This window comes from Nicotiana sylvestris, chromosome 6 (assembly GCF_000393655.2).
Source record: "Nicotiana sylvestris chromosome 6, ASM39365v2, whole genome shotgun sequence".
Classification (NCBI taxonomy): Eukaryota; Viridiplantae; Streptophyta; class Magnoliopsida; order Solanales; family Solanaceae; genus Nicotiana; species Nicotiana sylvestris.
The window spans coordinates 163,529,311-163,555,071 of NC_091062.1; the positions used below are offsets into that span (position 1 = coordinate 163,529,311).

The window sequence follows — 25,761 nt, forward strand, 5'->3', positions numbered from 1 at the left end:
TACAGACTACCCTCCCCAGACCCCATCCGGTGGAAACATACTGGGTTTGTTTATGTTTATGTATGTTTCTTCGTCGCTTCCCCTTCTTGTTAATGAAGCATTCTTATTGTTCATCCATTGGTAAAAGAGGTTCCAAATGAGATGTAAATTGATTTTCGGACGCTCAATAATTGATCACCTCAAAAAGTAGCAAGAGGGCTGAAAACCAGTAGCTCCCAAAGAGGAACAGATCAGAGAAATACGACAGTAAAGACTTGGACGATTGATTAAATCATTCAGATGAAGGTTCAAAGTATGGAATGAAAGCAAACACTATTAATTCCACCAATATTCCTAGCTTTTGTACAAATTTTGCTTAAAGAATGGATTTTTGGCAAAAGGCTGAAAAAATATAGTAGTATCTTCACATCAAACTACTGAGGGACTAATTTTACATGCCACATCAGAAGCATCATCGTCCTAATTCCTTTCAAGTTGAGCAGCAACCGCTCTTTTGGTTGACAGGTTGTCCACGGATCTGCACAGTTGGAGGCCGAGCATTGTTCGCTGCGGGTTGGGTGGCCATCCTACAAAAGCAAAGAATCATAATAAGTCATCCTTACAAAGATATTCAGAGGTATATCTATGAATGTCCGATTTCTGATACCTGTCCTTGATTGAAGCAGCCATGGCCATGAAAGCCTGCTCCACATTGGTCGCACTTTTTGCACTTGTTTCCATAAAAGGAATACCAATTTCATCAGCGAAAGTCTGCATATTACGAATTCCATTAAGTTATAATACAAGCTCTAGCGGACAGAAGCATCCTCTCCCAGGGGCGGAGCCCGCATTGTGGCTCCGGGTTCGGCAAACCCAGTAGCTTTGGTTCAATCCTTATATTTTGTCTTGAAAAATTCATGAATTCGTTATAAATTAATAATTTAGAACCCAGTAACTTAAAAGGCTTAGAATGCTGAACCCATAAACTTGAAATTCTAGCTTCGCCTCTATCCTCTCCCAAGTTTTCAGGGACAGAGTCTAGAATAAAGGTGTAGTGGATGACTCCTTACCTGAGCTGTTTCAGTGGCAACTACCTTTTGCGCTGTGAGGTCACACTTGTTTCCCACAAGAAGCTTGTTTACATTATCACTCGCATATCGATCAATTTCACTCAACCATTGCTTGACATTATTAAAGCTCTCTTGATCAGTCACATCATAAACCACCTGAAGAGATGCCATCAGAATAAGATCTCCTTGATAAATAAAAAATGAAATCCATGAACAAGTATGAGAAAGAATGTATTTCTCACAATTATGCCATGAGCCCCACGATAGTAACTGCTGGTGATTGTCCTAAAACGTTCTTGACCAGCGGTGTCCCACTGCATGTAACAGGGCAGAGAAAAATTAGCCTCTAAAAGAACTATAACAAGTCTAGAATGGATCATATTATTTATAGATTTTATCAAGTAGATTGTGGCTTCTAACTCAATTTCTGTCTCTCTTAATTTATGGAAAACGGCACAGGGGATTAAAAGATTCTGGCGAACCGCAATCCCTTCGACGACGTAAATTACCAAGGCACTTGGAGTTCAAATACTTACAATTTGAAGTTTTATGGTTTTCCCATCCTGTTCCACTGTGCGTATTTTCTACAAGAGAACGCAATTGTTACTGATATCCTGCAAACATTTATTATGCAGGCATTATATAATAGAGTGAATGGATCACTTACAAAGTCCACGCCAATGGTGCTAATGTAACTTTCAAGATATGAATCATCCTGGAAAACAGAAAAGAAGAGAAAAATTAAGGAAAAGCCCATTTTCTTCTATAAAGATTGTTATACATTGCAACAAAAATGCATATAAACTATGAAAATGACAAATTCAAATCAGAAAAGGAGGACAATAAGATGTAGCAAATTCAACATAAAAAATCACTCCATTCAACAGCAATAGAAGGTAATGCAATCTCGATATTCAGGCCAAAGTGGAACTCAGAGATACCCTTCTGTTCGAATGACTTGCAAGATGATTGAAGGACTACCAATATATTCCCAACATATCATTTATATGCGATATTAGATCATAGATAAGAAAAAGTTAAAAGATCCTCAATCTCTTATGAGATGAACATCAGCAAGCTAAAAAATTCAATGAAAATGCATACACAGACAGTTAAGACACATGTATATACTTGGGGGGGGGGGGCTACAGAAAACGAGTACAGCTCGGCTGATGATCTTCTTTCTAAATCATCAAGCAAAGATTAAATAAAAGTAATTCCAAGACCCCAAAAGATATGCACCAGTAAAAAAGGAAACTTAGATGAGGCAAAAGGAAAAGGTATTCACATCACATTTCAACTGGGAAGCAAACCTAGTGAAACAATGCAATTACTTACAGCAAATCTAAGAAGGAGACATGATTTGCCAACACCAGAGTCTCCAATAAGCAAAAGCTTGAAAAGATAATCGCTGCATGGAAGATTACAACATCAGATAAGCTATATAAGTTCAAACAATATCCAGATAAATAAATCATAAGATAAATATAATATAGCACAGTGCAAGTATCATCGACATCCATAATTAAAATGCCCATAAAGCACAAATCAAACATCACTATTTCCATATAAAGAACCCTCTTCTACTACCACCAAGGCTTATAATCTAATGGTACCGGTGGGAGCACTAGGTGTGGATTGAATTCTCACTATCCCCTTCCCCTTCCCCTTCCCCTTCCCCTTCCCCAATGTAAGGGAACTAATTTTAGAAAACCCGCTCCTACTACGATCCTCAGAGTATAATGGGAGGAAATTGAAAAGGAAAAGAAGTATGAATGTAGCTAACAATTTCATTATAGAGATAGGTCAGATACTTGGCTGATGAAGAATTCTTCTTTTACTTGAACTTCTAGTCCTTTCCCTCTCTTCTTTTTATAATATCCATCGTTTTCTTTGGCTTCATTCTTTTTCAAAGTGCCGTTTTGTAGCTATGCAGATTTCCTTAGTTTTCAAGAAGGTTTGGTATTATCTTCAACCTTTTTCTAAACTTATGATTATGTTAACACCGCTAACTTCAGTGCAAGGATTTAAACTGCACGTTTGGTAAAATTGAAAGCCGAATATGTTCAGTGGAATAACTCAGGGACCAAAACCAAAACAAAACAATAACTCAACTGCCAAAAGCTATTTTTCCGATCCGTAACCATGATTCACCGATCTAGAATATCCGCTCAACCGACAAGAAAAATTAACAGTAGAAAAACAAAAATCTCAACAAAGCAGAAAACAGATCCAAAAGAAATTAAGCACAACAACTGAAATCGTCACGAATTTAAAAAAAACAAACAGCAGATGCTACTTGAAATAAAAAAGCAAAAAAAGAAAAAGAAAAAGAAAAGAAACTTACTATTCTGGATTCATGACTGCTAAAACGTATGAGATCGGTCAAACTATGGCAGCGGTGAATTCAACAAATATTTGGGATTTTTCCGGCAGGAAAGAGGAGATGAAAATAGAACGGCGAAAGGTTGGACTTCTTAAAGAGGGCTAAACTGTTGGAAGTTGAGTTGGATTTGTAAAGGTGGGTGGGTTTCGTGACATGGCAATTAAAACGAATGCATTCCACGTTAGATTTAAAAATTGAGAATATATTAAAGGCTAATAAAATGTTAAATAGATTGTCCGTTTGATGTGACACCGAGTGCAAATGAATTTTTCGTGTGACCACTATTGTTATCTTTTTTTTTCTTTTCTTGTTAGATATAAAAAGATGAAAATAAAAACTTATACGTAAATATTGTAGTATTAGAGAGAATATTTTGATATATTTTCATATTTTATTTTGAGGATCATTCGAAAACCGTCTCTTTACTCCTCGTGGTAGGGTAAGGTCTGTGCACACACTATTCTTCCCGGACCCCACTAGTATAATTTTACTGAATTGTTATTGTTGTTTCATATTTTACTTGCAAATGCACATATGCTTAGAGGGTCAATATGAGATGGTTGTTAGGATACATTTTAATATAAAACTAGCCCCATAATCAATTGTATTTTTATTATTAATAGAAGATAAGAGTTTTCTTTTCGTTACACCATCTATAATTCATGATCGAAATTGCGGTTGCAATTTTTTAAAGTATATAGTCAAATGAAAAAAATTCCTAACTTGTACTCAATGCATGTCTTTAACCAATAATACTATATGCATTTTTCATCACCTCGCCATGGATAATTAACTTATTTTTTTTATCTTAACATTTAAACATAATAAATTAATATAATTTAATGCGAATAAATTGTTTTCCTCAGTAGTTGCGTGAAGTCGCGTGATACCAATTCCTACAAAGTTCAAACAAGGTGGCTATTATTATGATTTTAGAAGTTACCTGTACGGCTGGCATAAGTGGAGCAAACGCATCCTGTTAAATTCAAGCAAGACTAGGATATGACCTCGGTATTGTCACCCTACAATAGATGTATTTTTATCTTGTCTAGTAGACAAAAATTATTTATCACACGGGATATTTACTTTAAATCATATGAATTTCTTATAGTTAAGTAATTGAATAATGTGAGTATATATATTAATTAATTGTAATTACGTGTTAGAAAATTTATGTCCAAACACATGTGGATGTTTTTGTGGAATAAATTTTTATGGACATACAATAGAACTTACCCTTCTCTCATTAAGGAATATTCAACTCTTTCTGCCTATAGACAATATTCTCTTAATTCAAGGATCTGAGCAAGAAAAAGAATACAATAATTCAGTAGAATCTCACTAGTGGGGTGTGGGGAAGGTAGAGTGTATGTAGACCTTACCCCTACCCCGGAGGGGTAGAGAGACTATTTACGGGAGAACCTCGGCTCAAAAAAAAAAAAGAGACAATAAATCCGTAACAAAAGCAAGAAAAAGAATGCGCCTTACTAAACAAGAAAGAGCTCTGCTTCTTTGTTCGCTAGTCTTTTGCACCTTTTGTTTAAGTTCAGACAACTTTGCTAATTATGTGAAAAAAATTAACTAAATTAGCTATGAGAAAACATTAATTCAGGAATATGAGTGTGGCTATAACCAGGGGAAAGTTCATTATGATAAGATGTTCTTGACATTGCAAGTGTAAGAGGAATTCCTCTATTAGCATGTACAATAACAAACAATATCTGTACTTCTGATGTACACCTCAACTTAAGTGTTATGTACACAAGCAAGCCATTGGCCAATTCCATATGGATTTCTTATAGAGGCTCAAATTCAAAATTTGTATGCTCCAGAATTGGACCAAGTCTAACCAGCTTAGGTACAATGATATTATCCCTAAGGGAACAAATCACTGGATTATCCCACTGCAATAGTGCACCCACAAGATATGCACGTAGCGTTAATGGAAATATACGAGGCCATCTTTCAGTTTCATATGCTTTGAGTGCATCTTCGACAGAAATACGTTTATACTTGATTGCTTCTGTAAGTTTTTTGGTCAAAACTATTGAATCTTCGAGTGCACAACAACCACCTTGACCAAGGTTTGGTGTCATTGGGTGCCATGCATCACCAACCAGCACTATACTTCCAGTAGAGGCTGGTGGGCTTATTGAGGGCCAAAGCCATCTATCTACTAGGCTACTTCTTATGATTGTGTTATCTGGTGTAAGTTTAATGAGGTTTATTAGGTCTGTTGGCCAATTTCTAACGAGTTGTTCAGCCTGCTGTCTCAAGATGGATGGATCTGTTACCTTTGGACCTGTCAACAGATGTTCAAAACATTTAGAATGATGCAAATAATGTAGTAGAAAAAGATAGTTTTTTTCACTGATGTATTTCGACCCTTTTAGAGGGCAGCATTATTAGTCCAACTACAGAAAGTCGCATAGAATTTTTCAGCTCATGAGAGAGTATCTAATCAAAGTGGATATATACTACGATTTCTACTTTAAAACTGGTGCCACATGGGAACCATTTACCGTCAAATAACATGCCCACATGAAAAAAAACAGACACTGGAAAGAGTATTATGCGCACATGGGCGTTCATTCTCGTCTCTAATTTTCTAGGCGTACTGATATATAAAGTTCTTATATTTAAATTAGAGGGCTACACACTTGAAAACCCACTTTCTATTAGGCGTATAGAGACAAAACAAGAATGTTATATCCTACGGAGTTGCTTTTTGATTAAGTGGTTGGAATTAATGCATTGTTGTGTTTGTCATGAATGCCTAAGAGAGAAATGTACCAGAAAGCTGTTATGAAACACAAACCTGGTGACGAGCTATTGTAGCAGATAAACCAATAGACCTTGGTTTCAGAGACAGGAACATATCCAGCGCGCACTCCTCTTCCATAGATGTAGTTTACTTTTGGTTCAAATGGTTGTCCTTGAGGGAAATATGCTAGGCCTCGAAATGCACAATGTCCTACATAGTTAGGCTCTGGAAATCCCATCCACTTGGCCACTGGCGACCGAACCCCATCACAAGCGATTAATATCTGCAAGGAGTTGAAGTTCAAGAAGCAGGGGGAAGCTTGAGAAATAAGTCCACTGGATAATTTTTGAATAAATCAAATAGCTAAAAAATGAGAATAAACAAAATGTCGAATAAGAAATTAGATTAAGCAATAAGGACTTCATGGTTTTCGTTGTTAAAGTTGAATTAAAAGAACAATGTATTGGCAATACTTATACTACTAACCATCCTCGGTCAAATGAAGAACAAGCACCACACACCCAGCAAATAGGCAATCCAACTACCTTGGCAGATATGCGAATTCCATCTTCAAGTTCCAGCATTGTTTCACCATTTTCACTTCTTTCAATGTTTGCCAGCTTTGAGGAAAAAGAGATAGCATCTGGTGGCAGCTTACTGGCAAGTGTTTCCAGTAGGACTCTCCTCTCCACAGCTCGGACTTCTTGACTGCATTGCCATTGGATCAATAGAGAAAAGGATCAGAATTTGGTGATAAATAACCATTAACCAAAACAATCAGAGAGACAATTACCTTTCATCCTCATCTTTGAATCTGAAGGAGCGCAACTCTCTTCCATCTTCTGATTTTACCACCATCCTGCAAATTCCCAGGTACCATAAGTGAGTGATTTTTACATACCAGAATCTAGGAGAAGCATTTCAGCATGATTTCAGATCAACAATTATAGTCTAATGTTGACATTTGAACCGTCAGTTACTAGATAGATACTCATGGAAAGCATAAAACAAGAGAAGCATCTTCAGCTTTATTTGAGTATCACAATCGAACCTCAAGAAGCACATTAAAGAATGAAGATAGAGAAGAAAACAATGAAGTTCTTCTATATAGGACACTAAAAGACCTCTCAATAATAAAGCATTCTAAAAGCATCACCTACCTCGCTGCACATTAAACAAGTTTTTCAGAAATAGGTGAAGCATAGCTTCAACAAGTAGAAGCTTATTGGCTAGCTTCAAAGAAAGAAGTTAGTCCGTTAAACTCATTGATTGTACTTCACTTTTCTTATGATGAAAACTAGAGGATGCGTAGGCAGTGAAGCAGCAAGCGAGCTGCAAGTACCTACTCCTATCACAATGAAAGGCATCATAGGAAATTGAGGTGTTGGGAATTACTAACAGAAAACCAAAATTTCCTTTGTTTTGCACTGTTGAGCTTATATGCCGGTTTATATTTGTTTTGGTTTATGAAAGAAATCTTGGCTAGTTTCTGTTTAAATATGCATTATTATCTGATATGTCACCCTAGAATGACTATTGCCCTTCACTAACCTGCGCTGCTGTTATCTGCAAATTCTAAAGAGTACTCATTAATCAGCTTGCGAGTTCATTCTAGTTGTATAAACTTGAGACAAGAAGATCTCTGCTACTGTAGGATGCCAAAGCCAGGAACATTGTCATATACTAAACCAATTAACAAACCAGGGTAATAAATACATATTAGTCCCCTAATGCTCTCTTTTCTACTTTTTTTTTTTATTTAAAAAAATTGCTATTGGCTGTTTTCTAAGACCATAGGAACAGCCAGAAGCTATATACTTGAGCAAAATGAATGAGCAAAGAGTACAAGTGAAACAACATACCCTTGAATTTCAAGAAACTGAGTCCTGAGATCATTGCCAACTCCAATAGCATCCAGTGCCTTCCATCCATTTTTAAAAAGTGTTAGTGACGTTCCTCCAGTTCTCAGCGACTCAGCCTGCTCAAGCACCAATGTTCTAATACCCAGCCTAAATAGCAAGCAATCACAATCATCAAATTTATTCCCAAATTCGAAAATAGAGAGTACCCTTACAAGTGTTTTACTAGCACTTAAATATGTCCAAACAGAACTATCCAAATAAAACAAAATGGAGATAGAAAATTCATATAGTCGACCTCAACTAGTTTGTAACTAAGACTTATTGACTGATTGATTATATGTCCAAATGGAGCAAAATGGATATAGAAAACCTCAACTAGTTTGTCACTAAAAGATTGATTTATTGACTGATTAATCGTAAGCCCCAGCTCCCCATCGTTGCGAGGCTGGCTTCGCATGCCACCCCAGCCCTCCTTCACAACTGCGACTAAATCCATCGCAAATGCGGTCACGCAAATGTAAACTGGTGCTTGCATTTGCAAGACCTGCAGCACCAGCCAAGAACCAGCAATCACTGAAACAGTCCGAAACTCACCCGAGGCCCGGGCTCCACGCCAAACATCCACATAAGTCTAGAAACATCATACGATCTCGCTCAAAACACTAAAATAACAGCCAGAACCACGAATCGAACACCAAAACGCATAGAATTCACAATGAAACTAAAAAACTTCTAAAATCACAACCAAACGTCCAATTCCTACCACACCAACTCAGGCAGTGGAGGCTAAGTTTATTAACATAATTTACCTCTGAAGTGAAACAGCAGTAGCAAGGCCAGCAATTCCAGCCCCGATAATAACAATATCTTCTTTTCTATCATCAGTTCGAGCATTTATAATGGATAAAGAAATAGGCCTGACTCTAACTCTAGTTTCAGCTGGTAACCATGGTTGTTGGGGTACTGAAGAAGTACTTCGTTTGAAATAAATTGTTGGGTTAGAAGAAGAATAAAGAGAGTTTTGCGACTTCACAAGTAATAGATTGGAAGAGGATAAAGCCATGAAATTAGTTCGTTGGTGGAAAGAAAATGTGAAGACAAGAAAGGAAAATCAGCATGGTATAATTCCATGATAATACTAGTGGTGGACATTTAACGATGTGTCAAATTCCACATTTTATGTACTACTACGTATCAACATTTATGCACAGTGGTGAGAAGCTGGACGATTTCCATCTCCCTCACATTCCTAACGGGTTTTCATGCCGATCATGTCTCAAAAAAAATTCCACTTTCACTACTTCAAACTCATTTGTAGTTTTGTACTTTCCTCTCTCCCATTTTATCGGACGGAGCTCGTTTAAACTCTTCAATTTTGATATGAATTTGGATATAGAATATTTATATTTTTTTTGAAACAAAATTTATATATTTAGAAATTACGTAAATAGTACTATAGGTCACAACAATTAACAATTAATTATGATTCAGCTTTTTTATTCTATTTTTGTTTTTGCGGTTATCTTTCCTTAAACTTTAATCCATTAGCAAGATGAGGTATACATGTTGTGTTAGTGGACACGCATTTTAAAGTCTAAAAGTCATGAGGTGAGGTCACATGAATAGTAACATAGTGACTAGTGAGCTTGCTTATTTCTCAAACTTCACATATGAATTATGATGACTTTTTTTTTTTTTTTGGCAGACTTCTTTATGATCTCATCGATATTACCCACTGAAGATTTCCAAATTTTTTACAAGCCACTAAAGTCCATTTTAATTTTTTTTTTATGTACGTATGATCACACCCAACTCTAATCCTAAAAAGGATAAGCGACCACTGTAAATATAATCCGGTCTAAAAATTCAGAGTCAAATTCCACAAAAAATTAAGATTTCGCTATAACTGTTCAATATCACCAATAAAGCAAGCTCGAACAATTTTTAAGTTATAAATATTAATATTCTTATATCTAACTAATTAACTAACAAATTAAAATAGTAAATTAACAACTAAAGATATAAATGGTTTGAGACTAAATTAAGGAGGTCTAGAGTTATGGTTTCCCCAATTGTTGGAATCCTTCCCGCTAAGTCTCCTACAATTTCGCCTAAATATTCTCTACAGATCATGAGCACTCGACTTATCGTAATTCTCTCTCGAGCAACTACAATAATGTACTAGTCATATTCTCTCAAATTACGCTAGCTCGCACTTTTTCACCGCTCACTATGATGACGTCAAAGCTTCGTTATCTCTAACTCCACGTTTAAACCCGCCTCATTGATCTCTCATATACCTTAGGAGTGACGTTGTTCAACAATTACCTAAATATGCATCCTTTCTCAAGCAACACATAATAAATAGGCACAGTCAATCGATGGCCATTCAATCAACTGAAATAAGCACGTAGTTGAACAAGTAGATAAATCCAAAGGTTAAATTATATTAAAACATAATAAGAATTCATCCTCCAAGAGGTTCCATTAAAACTCTAGATAATAAATTAGCTACTCATAATAGTATGTAAAACTACAATATTAAAAATCATAGCCAACAATGAAAAATAGGAAGAAGAAGGGGAAAAACTCGTGGTTGAATCTTCCTCCTTGCGCCTAGCGTATTCTCCCTTCCTTGGGTGTTGTCTTACCCTAAAATAGTGTCTCCCTCTTCAAAAGAACGTTTTTAATGTATTTATATCAATTAGGGTTGATGTGTGGCGTCCTTGATTTCTCTAAATTCGAAAAAGACACGCTGAATCACGTGCCAGAGTTGCTGCAACGCGCGACTTCTGGCATGCTCCCAGTTTTTTTTCTTTTTTTCTTGTTTGTTCTTTCGAGTGCCAGGTCTAGTGCCAACCTCCATACTTCGATGTTTTTTGTTCATCTCCTAGGCCATTTCGCGCCTACCTTCATGCAATGCACCAATTGTGGCACGCTCCCAGGTCTTGCATCTCTACTCTTTTTGCATCAAATCATATAATTCTTGCCAACTTTCATCCAAATTCATTCCTATACACAATAAACATGAAATGAGCAAATTATATGTTTATAAACATGTAATCTCCCACAACTCACTTAAGAAATAATATACAAGCATACTAAAAAACATACATTTTTCATCATTTATCAACGTATTAAATTAAAGGTTCCTATCTAATTTAATAAAAATATTGTTATAAATCTTTAGTAAATATGGATGTCCAATACTCCTATTACTTTTACCCATGATGTAAATAACCTTCCACCACTCATCACTATTATGGTTGTAACTCCCACACATTTGTAACCTCCCCCCCCCCGGATGATATTTCCCATGATCTCAATTGTTAATGTCATGTTTAAGACAATCATTTTGTAACCTTCTATGTAATAATATAAATAGAGGCATGAAATGTGATATGGGATACACTTGAACACTTGATGAAATAAGAAAGTTATCTCTTCTTCTCTTATTCTACTTATCTTCTTGTTTTGTATTGTTAGTTTGAGCCACATTTCTTAATACGTTATCAGCACGAAGTCTCTAACCTCAAGGTTGAACTCCACTTTTTGTGAGATATATCTCTATGATCTACTATCAAAATTATCAAGCCTAATAATTCTTTTAGTTTTTTTTATATCAGATATACATATGAGTATATTCCGCCAAATGAATGTTGGTTCCTTTATTTTTATTTTTCTTGTGATGTTTCATCATAATATAAGCTTGAACATCCTTTTTTATTCATGAATATAGTACTGTTAAACTTTCATGAACAAAATAATAGGTGGCATACATCAGACTAAATAATCTACAATAAATTATACTTTATTATCTATGCTTATTGGTTTTATATTATGATGGGATTTTAGTATGCCTAGTATAATAATTATACATTAGTTTAGACAATATTTTTGTTTTGTTAAAGAATATATACTAATTATTTGAAATAATTAGTATTTGTCTCTATGGAATTACGAGTTTAGTGTATATAGATCACAAATTTGATATTATGTCAATCGTTTCTTTACGCTATTATCCTAATAATTTCTAATTATTTATCTTATTTGATAGTTTTCACTATGTCGAATTTGTCAAAGCTTGAGTTTGTGGCACTTGACATTTCTGAAAAGAATTACCTATCATGAGTTCTCGATGCTGAGATTTACTTAGCTGCTAAAGGCCTTTGTGACACCATTACTCAAGGTAATGAGGCATCAAGCCAGGACAAAACGAAAGCCATTATTTTCCTTCGTCATCATTTGGATGAAGGTTTGAAGGTTTAATATTTGACAGTGAAAGATCCACTTGAATTGTAGACTGGCCTGAAGGAAAGGTATGATCACATTAAGGCTACAATATTGCCAAGAGCTCGATATGAGTGGATGCACTTACGGTTGCAAGATTTTAAGAACGTAAGTGAGTATAACTCTGTTGCATTTCAAATAACTTTCCAATTGAAATTATGTGGGGATCTTATGAATGATGAAGATTTGTTGGAAAAGACTCTTACGACTTTTCATACCTCAAATATGGTATTACATCCCAATTGAAATTATGTGGGGATGTTATGAATGGTGAGGATTTGTTGGAAAAGACTCTTACGACTTTTCATGCCTCAAATATGATATTACAGCAGCAATACCGTGAAAGGGGTTTTAAAACGTATTCTGAATTGATCTTATGACTTCTGGTGGCTGAGCAACATAATACCCTTTTGCTGAAAAATCATGAAGCTCGTCCTACAGGGTCAGCTCCGCTTTCTAAAGCGAATATAGTAGCTAGACATGATAAGTCTAGAAAAAGACAGAATAATAATCATGGCCATATGAATGTGCGTGGGCATGGTAATGGTAAGAGACGATATAATAGTCGCCATCCTGGTAGTCATGGCAAATGAGAGAACAATATGGGTTCTCAAAACAATCCTTCAAGAGGCAAAAGTGGTAATTGTCATCGCTGTGGCATGAAAGGTCATTAGAAAATTGAATGTCGTGCACCTGAGCATTTTATCAGGCTTTATCAAAACTCCAGCAAAAGAAAGGCAGATAATGTTGGAGCATCTTCTGCTAATACCCCATTGGAATCTCACTTGACCTTTAAAAATGATTTTGAGGTAGGATCTTCAAACAAAAATGATGATAATGCCGAGGCAAATCTTGCTTTGAATGATGATGATTTTCAAGGCCTTAATAATCTTACTCATTTAGAAGTTGAAGACTTCTTTGGAGATCAAAACTAAAGTTTGATTATTTTACTGGTGAATGCAATTATGTTATTTTTATTTTCAGCATTTTTTTTGTCTCGTTCTAAAGTTTTTATTTTCAAGTAGTATTAAAGTTGTCTTATGTTGTTGTTGGTGTTGTTAGTTTTTCCTTATTTCTCATGGTGTACTTTTATTCTTTTATGAAGAAAATAAAATTCTCCAATCTTCAATTGGATCCAAGATGAGTAATGAAGATTTATGCCGTTTGGATAGTGCTACAACTCATACAATATTAAGAGAAAAGAATTTTTTCTCTTATTTGGTTATGAAAAAGGCCTATTTTAATACAATATCTAGTAGTACAAAGTTAATTGAGGGCTCTAGAAGAGTGGCCTTATTACTACCTGGAGGAACGATATTAACTATTGATAATGCATTGTATTGTAGTAAGTCTCAAAAAAACTTGTTGAGTTTCAAAGATATTCGTCAAAATGGCTACCATGTTGAGACCTCAAACGAAGGAAAGGTAGAATACCTTTATATTACTACAATAAAAGCAGGGGAAAAATATGTGCACGAAAAATTACCCGTATTTTCTTCTGGGTTGTACCACACAAATATTGGTGTGGTTGAATCATATGCCATAGTAAACAAAAGGTTTACCACTTCTAATAATTTTATCATTTGGCATGACCGGTTGGGCCATCCCGGTTCTAACATGATGCGCAGAATAATAGAGAATTCAAATGGGCACACATTGAGGAACAAGACGATTCTTCAATTTAAGGAATTCTCTTATGCATCTTGTTCTCAAGGAAAATTTGTTATTAAACCATCAGCAGCAAAAGTTGGGATTGAATCCCCTGCATTCCTGGAATGTATACAGGGTGATATATGAGGGCCTATGCACCCTCCATGTGGACTATCACGTGTGCTTATTGTCAACTTGTAATATGGCATTTGCGAGTTTGTTCGCCCAAATAATAAGGTTAAGAGCACAATTTTCAGATTATGCAATTAAGACAATTCGTCTTGATAATGCTGGTGAATTTACATCTCAGGCCTTTATTGATTGTTGTATTGCCACTGGAATAAAAGTTGAGCATCCGGTTGCTCATGTTCATACACAAAGTGGTCTAGCAGAATCATTGATTAAACGCCTCCAATTAATAGCTAGACCATTGCTAATGAGGACAAAACTTCCCCTTTCAGTACCGGGACATGCTATTTTGCATGCAGCAGTACTTGTGCGCATAAGACCAACCAATTATCATGACGTCTCTCCATTACAGTTGGCTTTTGGTCAGGAGCCAAATATTTTCCATCTAAGAATTTTTGGATGTGCGGTATATGTTCCAATTGCTCCACCACAAACACACAAAGATGGGTCCCCAAAGAAGGTTGGGAGTATATGTTGGTTATGAATCTCCTTCTATTATTAAATATCTGGAGCTTATGACAGGCGATTTATTTACAACTAGATTTGCTGATTTCCATTTTGATAAATCAGTTTTTCCAACATTAGGGGGAGAAAATAGACAGCTGAAAAAAAGAGATAGATTGGAACGTATTATCTCTATTTCATTTGGATCCTCGTACAAATCAATATGAACAAGAAGTTAGAAAGATCATTTATATGCAAAATATTGCAAATCAATTACCAGATGCATTTACTATCCTTCCACGGGTTACTAAATCGCATACTCCAGCTGTAAATACTCCAATTCGAGCTGATGTCCCAGCTGGACAGTATGATAATGCAAATGAGTCTAGGACAAGCCTTAAACGTGGTAGACCAATCAGCTCTAAGGATAAGAATCCTCAAAAAAGGAAAGGAGCAAATGATCAAGTTGATCATAACATGGAGGCAATTGCTCAAGAGAAGCATAAAGACATAATAATTGATAAGACCTCACATGAGGTTTTAGTACCTGGAAATGATGAAAGTAAAGAGATCTCGATAAGTTATGTCTCTACGGAAAAAGGTAGAACCGAAATAATGTTATTGTTGATAATAGTTTTGCATATAACGTTGCAGTTGAAGTAATGCAACAAGATGAGGATCTTAAGCCAAAATATGTCAATGAATGTAGACAGAGAAATGATTGGCCAAAATGGAAAAACGCAATTCAAGCGAAATCGGCTTCACTCGAAAAATGTGAAGTTTTTGGACAAATAGTTTGAACGCCTGAAGGTGTCAAGCCAATGGGCTACAAATGGGTTTTTATGCGAAAACAAAATGAGAAAGGTGAAATTGTAAGATATAAAGCACGACTTGTGGCACAAGGGTTTTTGCAAAGGCCTGACATTGACTGTATGAAGACATATTCTCCTGTGGTAGATACAATTACCTTTAGGTATCTAATAAATTTGGCAGTCCATGAAAAGCTTGATATGCGGTTGATGGATGTTGTCACAACCTACTTATATGGCTTACTGGTCAATAAATTTTTTATGAAAATCCCTGAAGGATTTAAAGTTCCTGAAGCACATAAAAGTTCAAGAGAAACTTGTTCAATAAAGCTTCAGAAATCCTTATACGGATTGAAGCAATCAGGGAGGATGTGGTACAATCGCCTTAACGAGTATTTGCTAAAGGAAGGGCACAAAAATGACCCTATTTGCCTTTGTGTCTTAATTAAGAGATCTGGATTTGAATTTGTCATCATAGTTGTATGTTGATGACTTGAATATCATTGACACTTCTAAAGAGCTTCCAAAGGCTGTAGAGTGTTTGAAGAAAGAATTTTAAATGAAAGATCTTGGTAAGACAAAATTTTGTCTTGGCCTACAAATTGAGCATGTACCAAATTGAATTTTTCTCCATCAATCAGCATACACTAAAAATGTTTTAAAGCGATTTTACATGGATAATGCACATCCATTGTGTGATGACCCGAAAGGTCATCTCTTATTTTAGAAGTTAAAACTTCATTCTGAGGCCTTTAAAATCTCATTTTATTTTACCTCGTATTGCGTGCACAGTCCGGGCGCATTTCCGAAAAGCTTTTATGTGAAATATAAGAAAAATAATAAAACCGGCCTTTAAAATTAGTTAAAGTTGACTTTGGTTAACATTCTTAGAAAATGGACCCGGACCCGTGAATTGACGGTCCCGTAGGGTCCGTAGTAAAATATGGGACTTGGGCATATGCCCAGAATCGAATTACAAAGTCCCAAAATCGAGAAAAGAATTTTTAAAGAAAACTATTTGCTGGAAAATATAAAGGCTTTTAGAAGTGAATTGATGCATTTTCTTAATGGTATCGGGCCAATATCTTAATCCGGAACCCGATACAAGTTTAAAATAATAATTAAGTTGAATCTGTGAAATTTGGTAAGAATCGGAAGTGGTTTGGTATAAAATAGAAATTTTGATGTTCTTAAGTAATTTCATGAATTTGATGTTTAATCCATAGTTGTTGATGTTATTTTGATGATTTGATCACATGAGTAAGTCCATATGATGTTTTTAGACTTGCGTGCATGATTGGTTTGGAGCACCGAGGGCTCGGGTGAGTTTTGGATAGGCCAATGAGTGAATTTAGACTTAGAAAAATAGATGTTGCAGGTTCAGTGAAGTTGCAGGTTTCTGAACTGGGGTTCGCGGTCCGCGGTGACTTCTCACAACCCCACTGGGGTCTCCGCTGCCGCGATGGGATTTTTGCGGTCCGAGGTGGGCAAGGCCGAACTTCCGCGGCCGCGCTCGATATTTCGCGGTCCGCCGTGGAACTCTGCAGCCGCGTCCTTTTTCTGCGGTCAACGGTGAAGATCTGAGAGGGGTATATATAAACGAAACTTTTCAGCCATTTTTCATTTTTCAAAACCCTAAAACATAAGAGACGATTTTTCAAACACTCTTTCTTTCCCAAAACACTAGTAAGTGATTTTAAACTCATTGCTTTCACTCCTTAACTTCTTTTTACAAGATTTCATCCTAGAATCTAGGGTTTTCATGGTGGAATTGAGAATTTTGGGTAGAACTTAGGAATATCAAAATTTGGGGATTTAGACCTCAAATTGGGGTCAGATTCCAAAACCAATTGTATATCTGATCTCGGGGGTGAATGAGTAATCGGGTTTTGGTCCGAATTTTAGGTTTGGACCAAGCGGGCTTGTGGTCGTTTGATATTTTGGGAAAAACAATGGAAAATCTATCTTTATGCATTGGAATTGGTTTATTTTGCAATTATCAACGTTATTAAGTAAATTGTGACTAGATACAAGCGAATTGGAAGTGGAACTGAGAGGTAAAACGTTAGTTGAGGCTTAATCTTATTCGTGGATTCGAGGTAAGTGTTTGGCCTAACCTTAGTTTGAGGGAATATAAGCTGTGGTCTATTTGCTATGTGTTTGTATCGAGTACGATGTATAGGTGTGGTGACGAGTATCTATACGTTGGTGTCAAGCATGTCCGTGAGTCTTATATCATGATTTTGTGAACCTATCATGTACCAATCATGCTCAATTGTTGCTTAGTAATGTTGAACAAAGCTTATGAAAGTTTTTTGGTAATTGACTATTGTTGAGTATTGATTCAAATTAAAGTTTCATTTTGTAAAGAAAATGTTGAAACGAGATTGATTATAGCTGAATCCCTTGCCGGGATGTTTTGTTGATATTGTTGATTTCCCTTTCCGGGATATATTGTTTTCAATTATTTGGGTGAGGAAGAGTGTAAAGCACGAAGGGTGATACCGTGCATGATATTGTGAGAGAGTGTAAAGCACGAAGGGTGATGTCGTGCATGATATTGTGAGAGAGTGTAAAGCACGAAGGATGATGACGTGCCAATATTATGAGAGTTAATGCACGAAGGGTGATGTCGTGCCATGACTATGTGAGGTAATGCACGATGGGTGATACCGTGTCATTTATGATGTTTCATATGGTGAGGACGATAGTAAAAGCATGAAGGGTGATGTCGTGCACGTGTTACCATTTCATTATCTTGTTGGTTTGAATATGATGTTCATTATGATTCGTTATTATAGCTTCTTTTCTGGCTTATTGTTAGAATCTGTTATACCTCGCAACATGTCCCCTTCCCACTTTATTCTGTTGATTTCTGTTATTATGATTCTATTTGTATATGACTTAAATGCACAAGTTTATTTGATAGTCGTGTCTTATCCTCGTCACTACTTCACCAAGGTTTGGCTCGACACTTACTTAGTACATGGGGTCGGTTGTACTGATACTACACTCTACACTATTTTGTGCAGATTTTTGTACCGGACCTGGTGAGTATCTGAGGTAGCTGCCTTCAGTCCAGGGAGACCAAGGTAGATCTGCTGGCGTCCGTAGAGCCTGAAGTTCCCCTTCCTTGTTTTAGCTTTCTACTGTCTTATTTTCTTTTCTAAGAACAGTTGTACTTTCTTTTCAGACTAGTATTTGTAGTAACTCGTAGATGTTCGTGAAGTTGTGACACGAGATATTAGGGTAGACTTGTGTTGGATTATTTGATCATGTTATAACTCTTCCGCATTTATGATCTATTAAACTTTAATTTTTGGGCTTATATCTATTTGGGCTGAATGTTAAATGTGTAGAACCATAATAATTGGCTTGCCTAGCTTTCACGAGTAGGCGCTATCACGACTTCCTAGGGTAAGAAATTCAGGTTGTGACAAGTTGGTATCCGAGCTCTAGGTTGCTTAGGTCTCATAAGTCACGAACAAGCTAGGTAGAGTCTGAGGGATCGGTATGGAGATATCTGTGCTTACCCCCAGAGGCTACTGAGTTTAGGAATAACTTCACATCTGTTCTTCTCTATCATGCGATTTGACTTTTCAATGCTAATTGAACTTCTATTATGACTTTTCGCAAATGGCGAGAACATGTGCTTCTTCATCCACTGATCAGCAGCCCGAGCCCCTAGTGGTAGCTCTTACGAGGGGTAGAGGACGAGGCCGAGGCCGTGCTAGAGGCCGAGGTAGGGGCAGGGCTTAGCCCAGAGCAACAGCACCAGCAGCGGAGCCTCAGGTAGAGTTTGAGGAGGAGGCTCCAGCCCAGACCGTTCCAGCAGGGCCAACTCAGGTCCTAGAGGGGTTCATCGCCATCCCGGTTCTTCAGAATGCTCTGGTCTGTCTAGTGGGCTTTATGGAGAGTGTCGCCCAGGCAGGCTTACTTCTGGTAGCACCAGCCGTCTCTCAGGCTGGTAGAGGAGCACATACTCCCGCTACTCGCACTCCGAAACAGATGGCTCCCCAGTTTCAAACTCCAGCAACTCAACCAGTTGGGGTAGTCCAGCCGGGTGTTGTGGCTCATACCGGTGATGGTGCATCTATGTTTGTTGATGCTTTGTAGAGGTTAGACAGGTTTACCAATCTCTTCACTACTACTTATGATGGTACATCTTTAGAGGATCCCCAGGACTATTTGGACAGCTGCCACGGGGTTCTTCGGAAGATGGGGATAGTGGAGACCAATAGGGTCAGCTTTGCTGCTTTTCATCTGTCGGGTTCCGCCAAGACTTGGTGGAGTGATTTTTATTTTGCTATACTAGTTGGGTCACCGACCTTGACTTGGGATCAGTTCTCTCAGTTGTTTCCAGAGAAGTTTCTTCCTATCACTTAGAGGGAGGACTATAGGAGGCAGTTTGAGCGTCTCCAGTAGGGTTATATGACCGTCACTCAGTACGAGACTAGATTCATTACTTTGGCCTGTCATGCTCTTATCATATTTTCCACCGAGAGAGAGAGAGAGGGTGATAAGGTTCATTAAGGGACTCGCTCAGCCGATTCAATTGTAGATGGATAAGGAGACAGGAAGCGAGATTTCTTTTCTGGATGCAGCCAATGTGGCCAGGAGAGTTGAGATGGTTCTATCACAGGGGAGTGGTTAGGGGTTTGACAAGAGGCCCCGTTATTCGGGCATGTTCAGTGATGCCTCATCTAGAGGCAGAGATTCTTTTGGTATGGGCCATCCTCCCAGGTCGTTTCATTCAGCACTTCAGGCTTCTCATGGTGCTCCAGGTGGCCGTGGTTCTCACATGCAGTATTATGATCAGTTGCCCTACCGTACGCCACCAGTTCCTATTAGTGCCCCTCCGATCCAGAGTTATCATGGTAGTTTCTCAGGCTATTAGGGTTAGTTTTAAGGTCAACAGTCTCAACAGCCAAAGTCTTATTATACATGTGGTGATCCGGGGCATATTGCTAGGTTTTGCCCTCGAGCCTTGAGCAATTCTCAACATCAGGGTTCTCGTGCCATATTTCTAGCACCGAGTGCTCCACCGCACGATCAGCCAGCTAAAGGCAGGGGTCGAGGTGGAGCTCAGGCCATTAAAGGTGGAGGTCAGGCAGCTAGTGGTGGAGGCCAGCCAACAGGAGGCCATCATCGGAATGTAGTTCAGAGTGGTGGGGCCCAAGCCCGATGTTATGCTATCCCAGCCAGACCTGAGGCTGAGGCCTCTGATGCAGTTATCACAGGTACGGTTTTAGTATGCACAGAGATGCTTCGATTTTATTTGATCTAAGGTCTACATATTCTTATGTGTCATTTTATTTTGTCCTTTATCTGGTTGTGCCTCATGATTCTTTGAGTGCACCTGTATATGTGTCTACATCGGTGGGTGATTCTATTATTGTAGATCGAGTTTATCGCTCGTGTGTGGTTATTATTGGGGGTATTGAGACCAGTATAGATCTCCTACTTCTCGATATGGTAGACTTCGATGTCATTTTAGGGATGGACTGATTATCCCCTTATCATGTTGTATTGGACTGTCACGCCAAGACCGTGACCTTAGCCTTGCCGGGTTTTCCTCGATTGGATTGGAGAGGGACTCCCAGTCATTCTGTCAGTAGGGTTGTTTCTTATATAAATGCTCGGCATATGGTTGAAAAAGGGTGTTTGGCTTATTTGGCGTATGTTCGTGATTCTAGTGCTGAGGTTCCTTCTATGGATTTTGTGCCCGTTGTTTGCGAATTTCCAGAGGTATTTCCTTCTGACCTACCGGGGATGCCACCCGACAAGGATATTGACTTTTGCATTGATTTGGCTCTGGGCACTCAGCCCATTTCTATTTCGCCATATTGTATGGCCCCGCTAGAGTTGAAAGAATTAAAGAACAGTTGTAAGACTTGCTCGATAAAGGCTTTATTAGGACTAGTGTCTCTCCTTGGGGTGCTCCGGTGTTGTTTGTCAAGAAGAAGGATGGATCGATGAGGATGTGCATAGACTATCAGTAGTTGAACAAGGTCACAATCAAGAATAAGTATCCATTGTCGAGGATTGATGATTTATTTGACCAGCTTCAGGGTGCCAAAGTGTTTTCGAAGATTGATTTGAGATATAGCTACCATCAGTTGAGGATTAGGGCATCCGATGTCCCTAAGACAAGTTTTCGCACTCGGTACGGGCATTATGAGTTCTTAGTGATGTCATTTAAGTTGACAAATGCCCTAGCAGCTTTCATGGATTTGATGAACCGAGTGTTCAAGCCTTATTTGGATTCCTTCGTGATTGTCTTCATTGATGATATGTTGATCTATTCCTACAGCCGGGAGGAGCATGAGCAATATCTTCGAGTCGTTCACCAGATATGCTAAGTTTTTGAAATGTGAGTCTTGGTTGAGTTCAGTTGCATTCTTGGGTCATGTTGTATCAGTAGAGGTATTCAAGTGAATCCTAAGAAGATTGCGGCAGTCAAGGATTGGCCTAGACCCATATTAGCTACAGAGATCCAGAGTTTCTTGGGTTTGGCGGGCTATTACCGTCGGTTCGTGGAGGGTTTTTCATCTATTGCAGCCCCGATGACCAGGTTGACCTAGAAGGGTGCCCAGTTCAAGTGGTCGAACGATTGTGAGGCAAGCTTTCAGAAGCTCAAGACAGCTTGACTACGGTGCCAGTGTTGGTATTGCCTACATGTTCAGGGCCATATACGGTATATTGTGATGCATCTCGTATTGGACTTGGTGTGATATTGATGTAGAATGACAAGGTTATTGCACATGCCTCGCGATAGTTGAAGATCCACGAGAAAAATTATCCAGTTCATGATTTAGAGCTAGCATCCATTATTCACGCGCTGAAGATTTTGAGACATTATTTATATGGTGTGTCATGTGAGGTGTTCACGGATCACAAGAGTTTGCAATACTGTTCAAATAGAATGAGCTAAATTTGAGGCAGATGAGGTGGTTGGATCTATTAAAAGACTATGATATCACCATCTTATATCATCCGGGAAAGGCTAATGTAGTGGCTAAGGCTTTGAGTAGGAAGTCAGCTAGTATGGGCAGTCTTGCATATATTCCAATCGGTGAGAGACCGTTTTCTTTGGATGTTCAGGCTTTAGCCAATCAGTTCGTGAGGTTGGATGTTTCTGAGCCCAGCCGTGTGCTAGCTTGCACCGTCTCTCGTTCTTCATTATTTGATGTACCCGAGATCGGCAGTATGATGATCTAATTTGCTTGTCCTTAGAGACATAGTGCGGCACAGAGGTTCCAAGCAGGTTACAGTCAGAGATGATGGAGTTTTGAGGATGCACGATCGAGTTTGTGTGCCTAATGTGAATGGACTTCGTGAGTTGATTCTAGAGGAGGCTCATAGTTCCCCGTATTCTAATCATCCGGGCGCCGCTAAGATGTATCAGGACTTGCGACAACATTATTGGTGGAGGAGAATGAATAAGGACATTGTTGCATATGTAACTCGGTATTTGAATTGTCAACAGGTAAAGTACGAGCATCAGAGACCTAGTGGTTTGTTCTAGAAGATTGAGATTCCTGAGTGGAAGTGGGAGCGTATCACTATGGATTTCATTGTTGGACTCGTATCACTATGGATTTCATTGTTGGAATCATATCACTATGGATTTCATTGTTGGACTCCCACTTACTCAGAAGAAGTTCGACACAGTATGGGTTATTGTGGATAGGCTGACTAAGTCAGCACATTTCATTCCAGTGGCAGTCTCCTATTCTTCTGAGCGGTTGGCAGAGATTTATATTTGGGAGATTGTTCATCTTCATGGTGTGCCCGTATCTATCATTTCTGATCGAGGTACGCATTTTACCTCGCATTTCTGGAAAGTAGTTCAGCGTGAGTTGGGCACACGAGTCGAGTTGAGCACATCATTTCATCCTCAGAAGGATGGACAGTCTGAGCGTACTATTCAGATTTTGGAGGATATTCTCCGAGCATGTGTTATTGACTTTGGAGATTCGTGGGATCATTTCTTGCCATTAGCAGAGTTTGCCTACAACAACAACTACCAGTCGAGTATTCAGATGGCTCCCCATGAGGCTTTATATGGTAGGTGATCTAGGCCAACCCTGCACTACTATTGAGTAGTGAGAGAGGGTCAAAGCAGCTTTTACCCGATTAAGGTCGGGATCAATTTCCACATGGAGCTAAAAGTTGGAGTCGGGTATCTGTCTAAAGTGGAGTTATGTATGTGTTCCAAATTGCACTTCTTAACATTTTTGGGTTTTTAATTTACTTCTAATTTTATCAAACTACAATACTAAATTAAACTAGAATAAGCTAAGAGTAAACTATTGCGAGTTGTTCAAATGGTTAAAAGGCACTAGGGTAGTGACTTTTGCCTAGGTGGTCAATTGACGGATACTTGAGTCTAAGGCATGATTGACATATTTGGGGAGTATGATATAACCGTTGCACGATTTTACGCACTCTACACCTATCGGTGGTTCGAGTGATTTTGCCCGAATTGACTTTCTCAAGACCAATTAGATATGCAAATTTGCACAAGCAATCAAAGTTCAAGTCGGGTATTACTATCTCTAGGTTTAACCCTTTAATTGGGGCTATCAATCTCTTGAGTACGCCCCAATTCCTTGTTAGACCAATTTCAGAGACTTAGGCTCTCTTTCTCAAGAAGAGCCAAAGTCAACTAAACACAAACTAGTGTTTGCAACCACTAATTCAGCAATTAAACATGAAATTAGCCCAAATATCAAATACCTATAGTCAATCTAGCCCGAAAATACAAGACCCATCAATTACCCACACTAAGGTTGAGCCACAACCCTAGCTTATGGGTCTAGCTACTCATAATTAGAGAAGAAAACAAAGAAATAGATGAAGAAAAACTCATATTAATTAATTGCTAAGATAAACTAGAAGATTCAATGTTGAAATGAAGCTAAAATTACTCAAAATAGCTAAAATATTCGAAGTCACGAGCGCAGCCCAGTACAAAAACTATCTGATAACCTAAAAATGGGAAAAGAAGCTATTTATACTAAGCTGAAAAATCTGGACAAAAATACCCCTGCGGGGCTAGTGCGGACCGCACAAAATCACGTGTGGCCGCACTAAGGCTCTTGACTTAAAATTCAGCTCTCTGAACTCGGGCAATGCGGACCGCACAAAATTGAGTGCGGCCGCGGTGGTTTCTAGTGCGGTCCGCATAAAATGGAGCGCTAACCGCATTGGGCTTCAAACTCCAAACTGGCACTTCTCTGGTTCTTGGCTCTGCGGACCGCACTAAAACGAGTGCGGTCGCAGTGACTCTAATGCGGACCGCATTAAAGCTCATACGGCTGCATTCCCTGTTGGCCTGGAAATCAACCTCTCTGAACCTCACTTGTGCGGACCGCACAAAATGGTGTGCGGCCGCATTGGGCCTATTTTGCCCGAGCTTTGCCTTGTCTTGGTACTTGTGCAAGTTTCACTCCCTTTTGAGCTGATCTTTGACATCTTGTTACTTTGTTGATCAAACCTGCAATCAAGCACAACTTGTGAGCCTTTTGGGATTATTTTGTACAAATTTCTAATCAAAACATAAGCAAGAAGGAGTGTAAAATGTATCAAAATCCCTAGTTATGAATTCCCCCAAACTTAAACTTTTGCTTGTCCTCAAGAAAATAAAATAAGACCCACCCCTTAAGAAAAATTTCAAGAAGATTCAGTTGTCCTAAAGTGCCCTCATCTAGCATAAATTGGGACTAACAATTGCCCTCAATACAAATGAATCATTAATAACATTTTACTCTTTGAAACACCATGGCTTAAGTGCGACACAAGAGCATCAAGAGTTGACTCAACACATCAAAGAACTCTTTCTATTACTTTGGTCACTGTGGAACCCAAACTCATACATCCTCAACTCTCCTTAAGCAAACCTCACCTTTAGAGTAGTAGCACTTAGAATGAGGTTAATGGAGAATCACTCATCTCTCTCAAGGAAAAGTCACGAGTCTAGCTCTAAGTACCATATGCTTGTCCCTTATGTAAGTCACCACTAATGTAAGTTTCATTCAACTCAAGATCATATAGGGCTTTTGTGGAGACATAGTGAAGGCTTTTGGTTTAGGGTAGGTAATGTTTGGTCTAAGTAGGTTCCATCTTCCCTTAAGCACTTCTTTTGTTTCATTTTGGCTCAAATTCATTTGACCTTTTGAGCATTTTCACTTCTTTCTAAGGGGTTAGAGAGACATACTGTCACTTTTTCTTGTAAATTTCAAATCTTTTCTCTTTTCTCAACTTTCCACACCTTTCATTCTTTGCTTTTCTTGAATCCCCCTTTTTTATTCAG

The 25,761-nt window shown here is 38.2% G+C and overlaps 2 protein-coding genes across 2 annotated transcripts; both read right to left on the reverse strand.

The window, feature by feature from the left end:
• Window positions 1–239: 239 nt before the first annotated feature.
• On the reverse strand, window positions 240–3,613 carry LOC104222617 (GTP-binding protein YPTM2). Its single transcript, XM_009773863.2, has 8 exons — window positions 3,397–3,613; window positions 2,388–2,460; window positions 1,717–1,764; window positions 1,586–1,633; window positions 1,292–1,363; window positions 1,050–1,205; window positions 647–750; window positions 240–566 (listed from the first exon to the last, which is right to left on the reverse strand). Exons 1-8 carry the CDS (start codon window positions 3,408–3,410, stop codon window positions 470–472), a joined length of 612 nt encoding a protein of 203 aa, XP_009772165.1. The 5' UTR covers window positions 3,411–3,613; the 3' UTR covers window positions 240–469.
• Window positions 3,614–5,058: 1,445 nt separating this feature from the next.
• LOC104222605 (monooxygenase 2-like) lies at window positions 5,059–9,387 on the reverse strand. The gene is made up of 6 exons (XM_009773854.2): window positions 8,871–9,387; window positions 8,062–8,208; window positions 6,993–7,058; window positions 6,745–6,907; window positions 6,254–6,482; window positions 5,059–5,737 (listed from the first exon to the last, which is right to left on the reverse strand). The coding sequence occupies exons 1-6, from the start codon at window positions 9,122–9,124 to the stop codon at window positions 5,232–5,234; spliced, it is 1,365 nt and encodes a 454-aa protein (XP_009772156.1). The 5' UTR covers window positions 9,125–9,387; the 3' UTR covers window positions 5,059–5,231.
• Window positions 9,388–25,761: the final 16,374 nt, after the last annotated feature.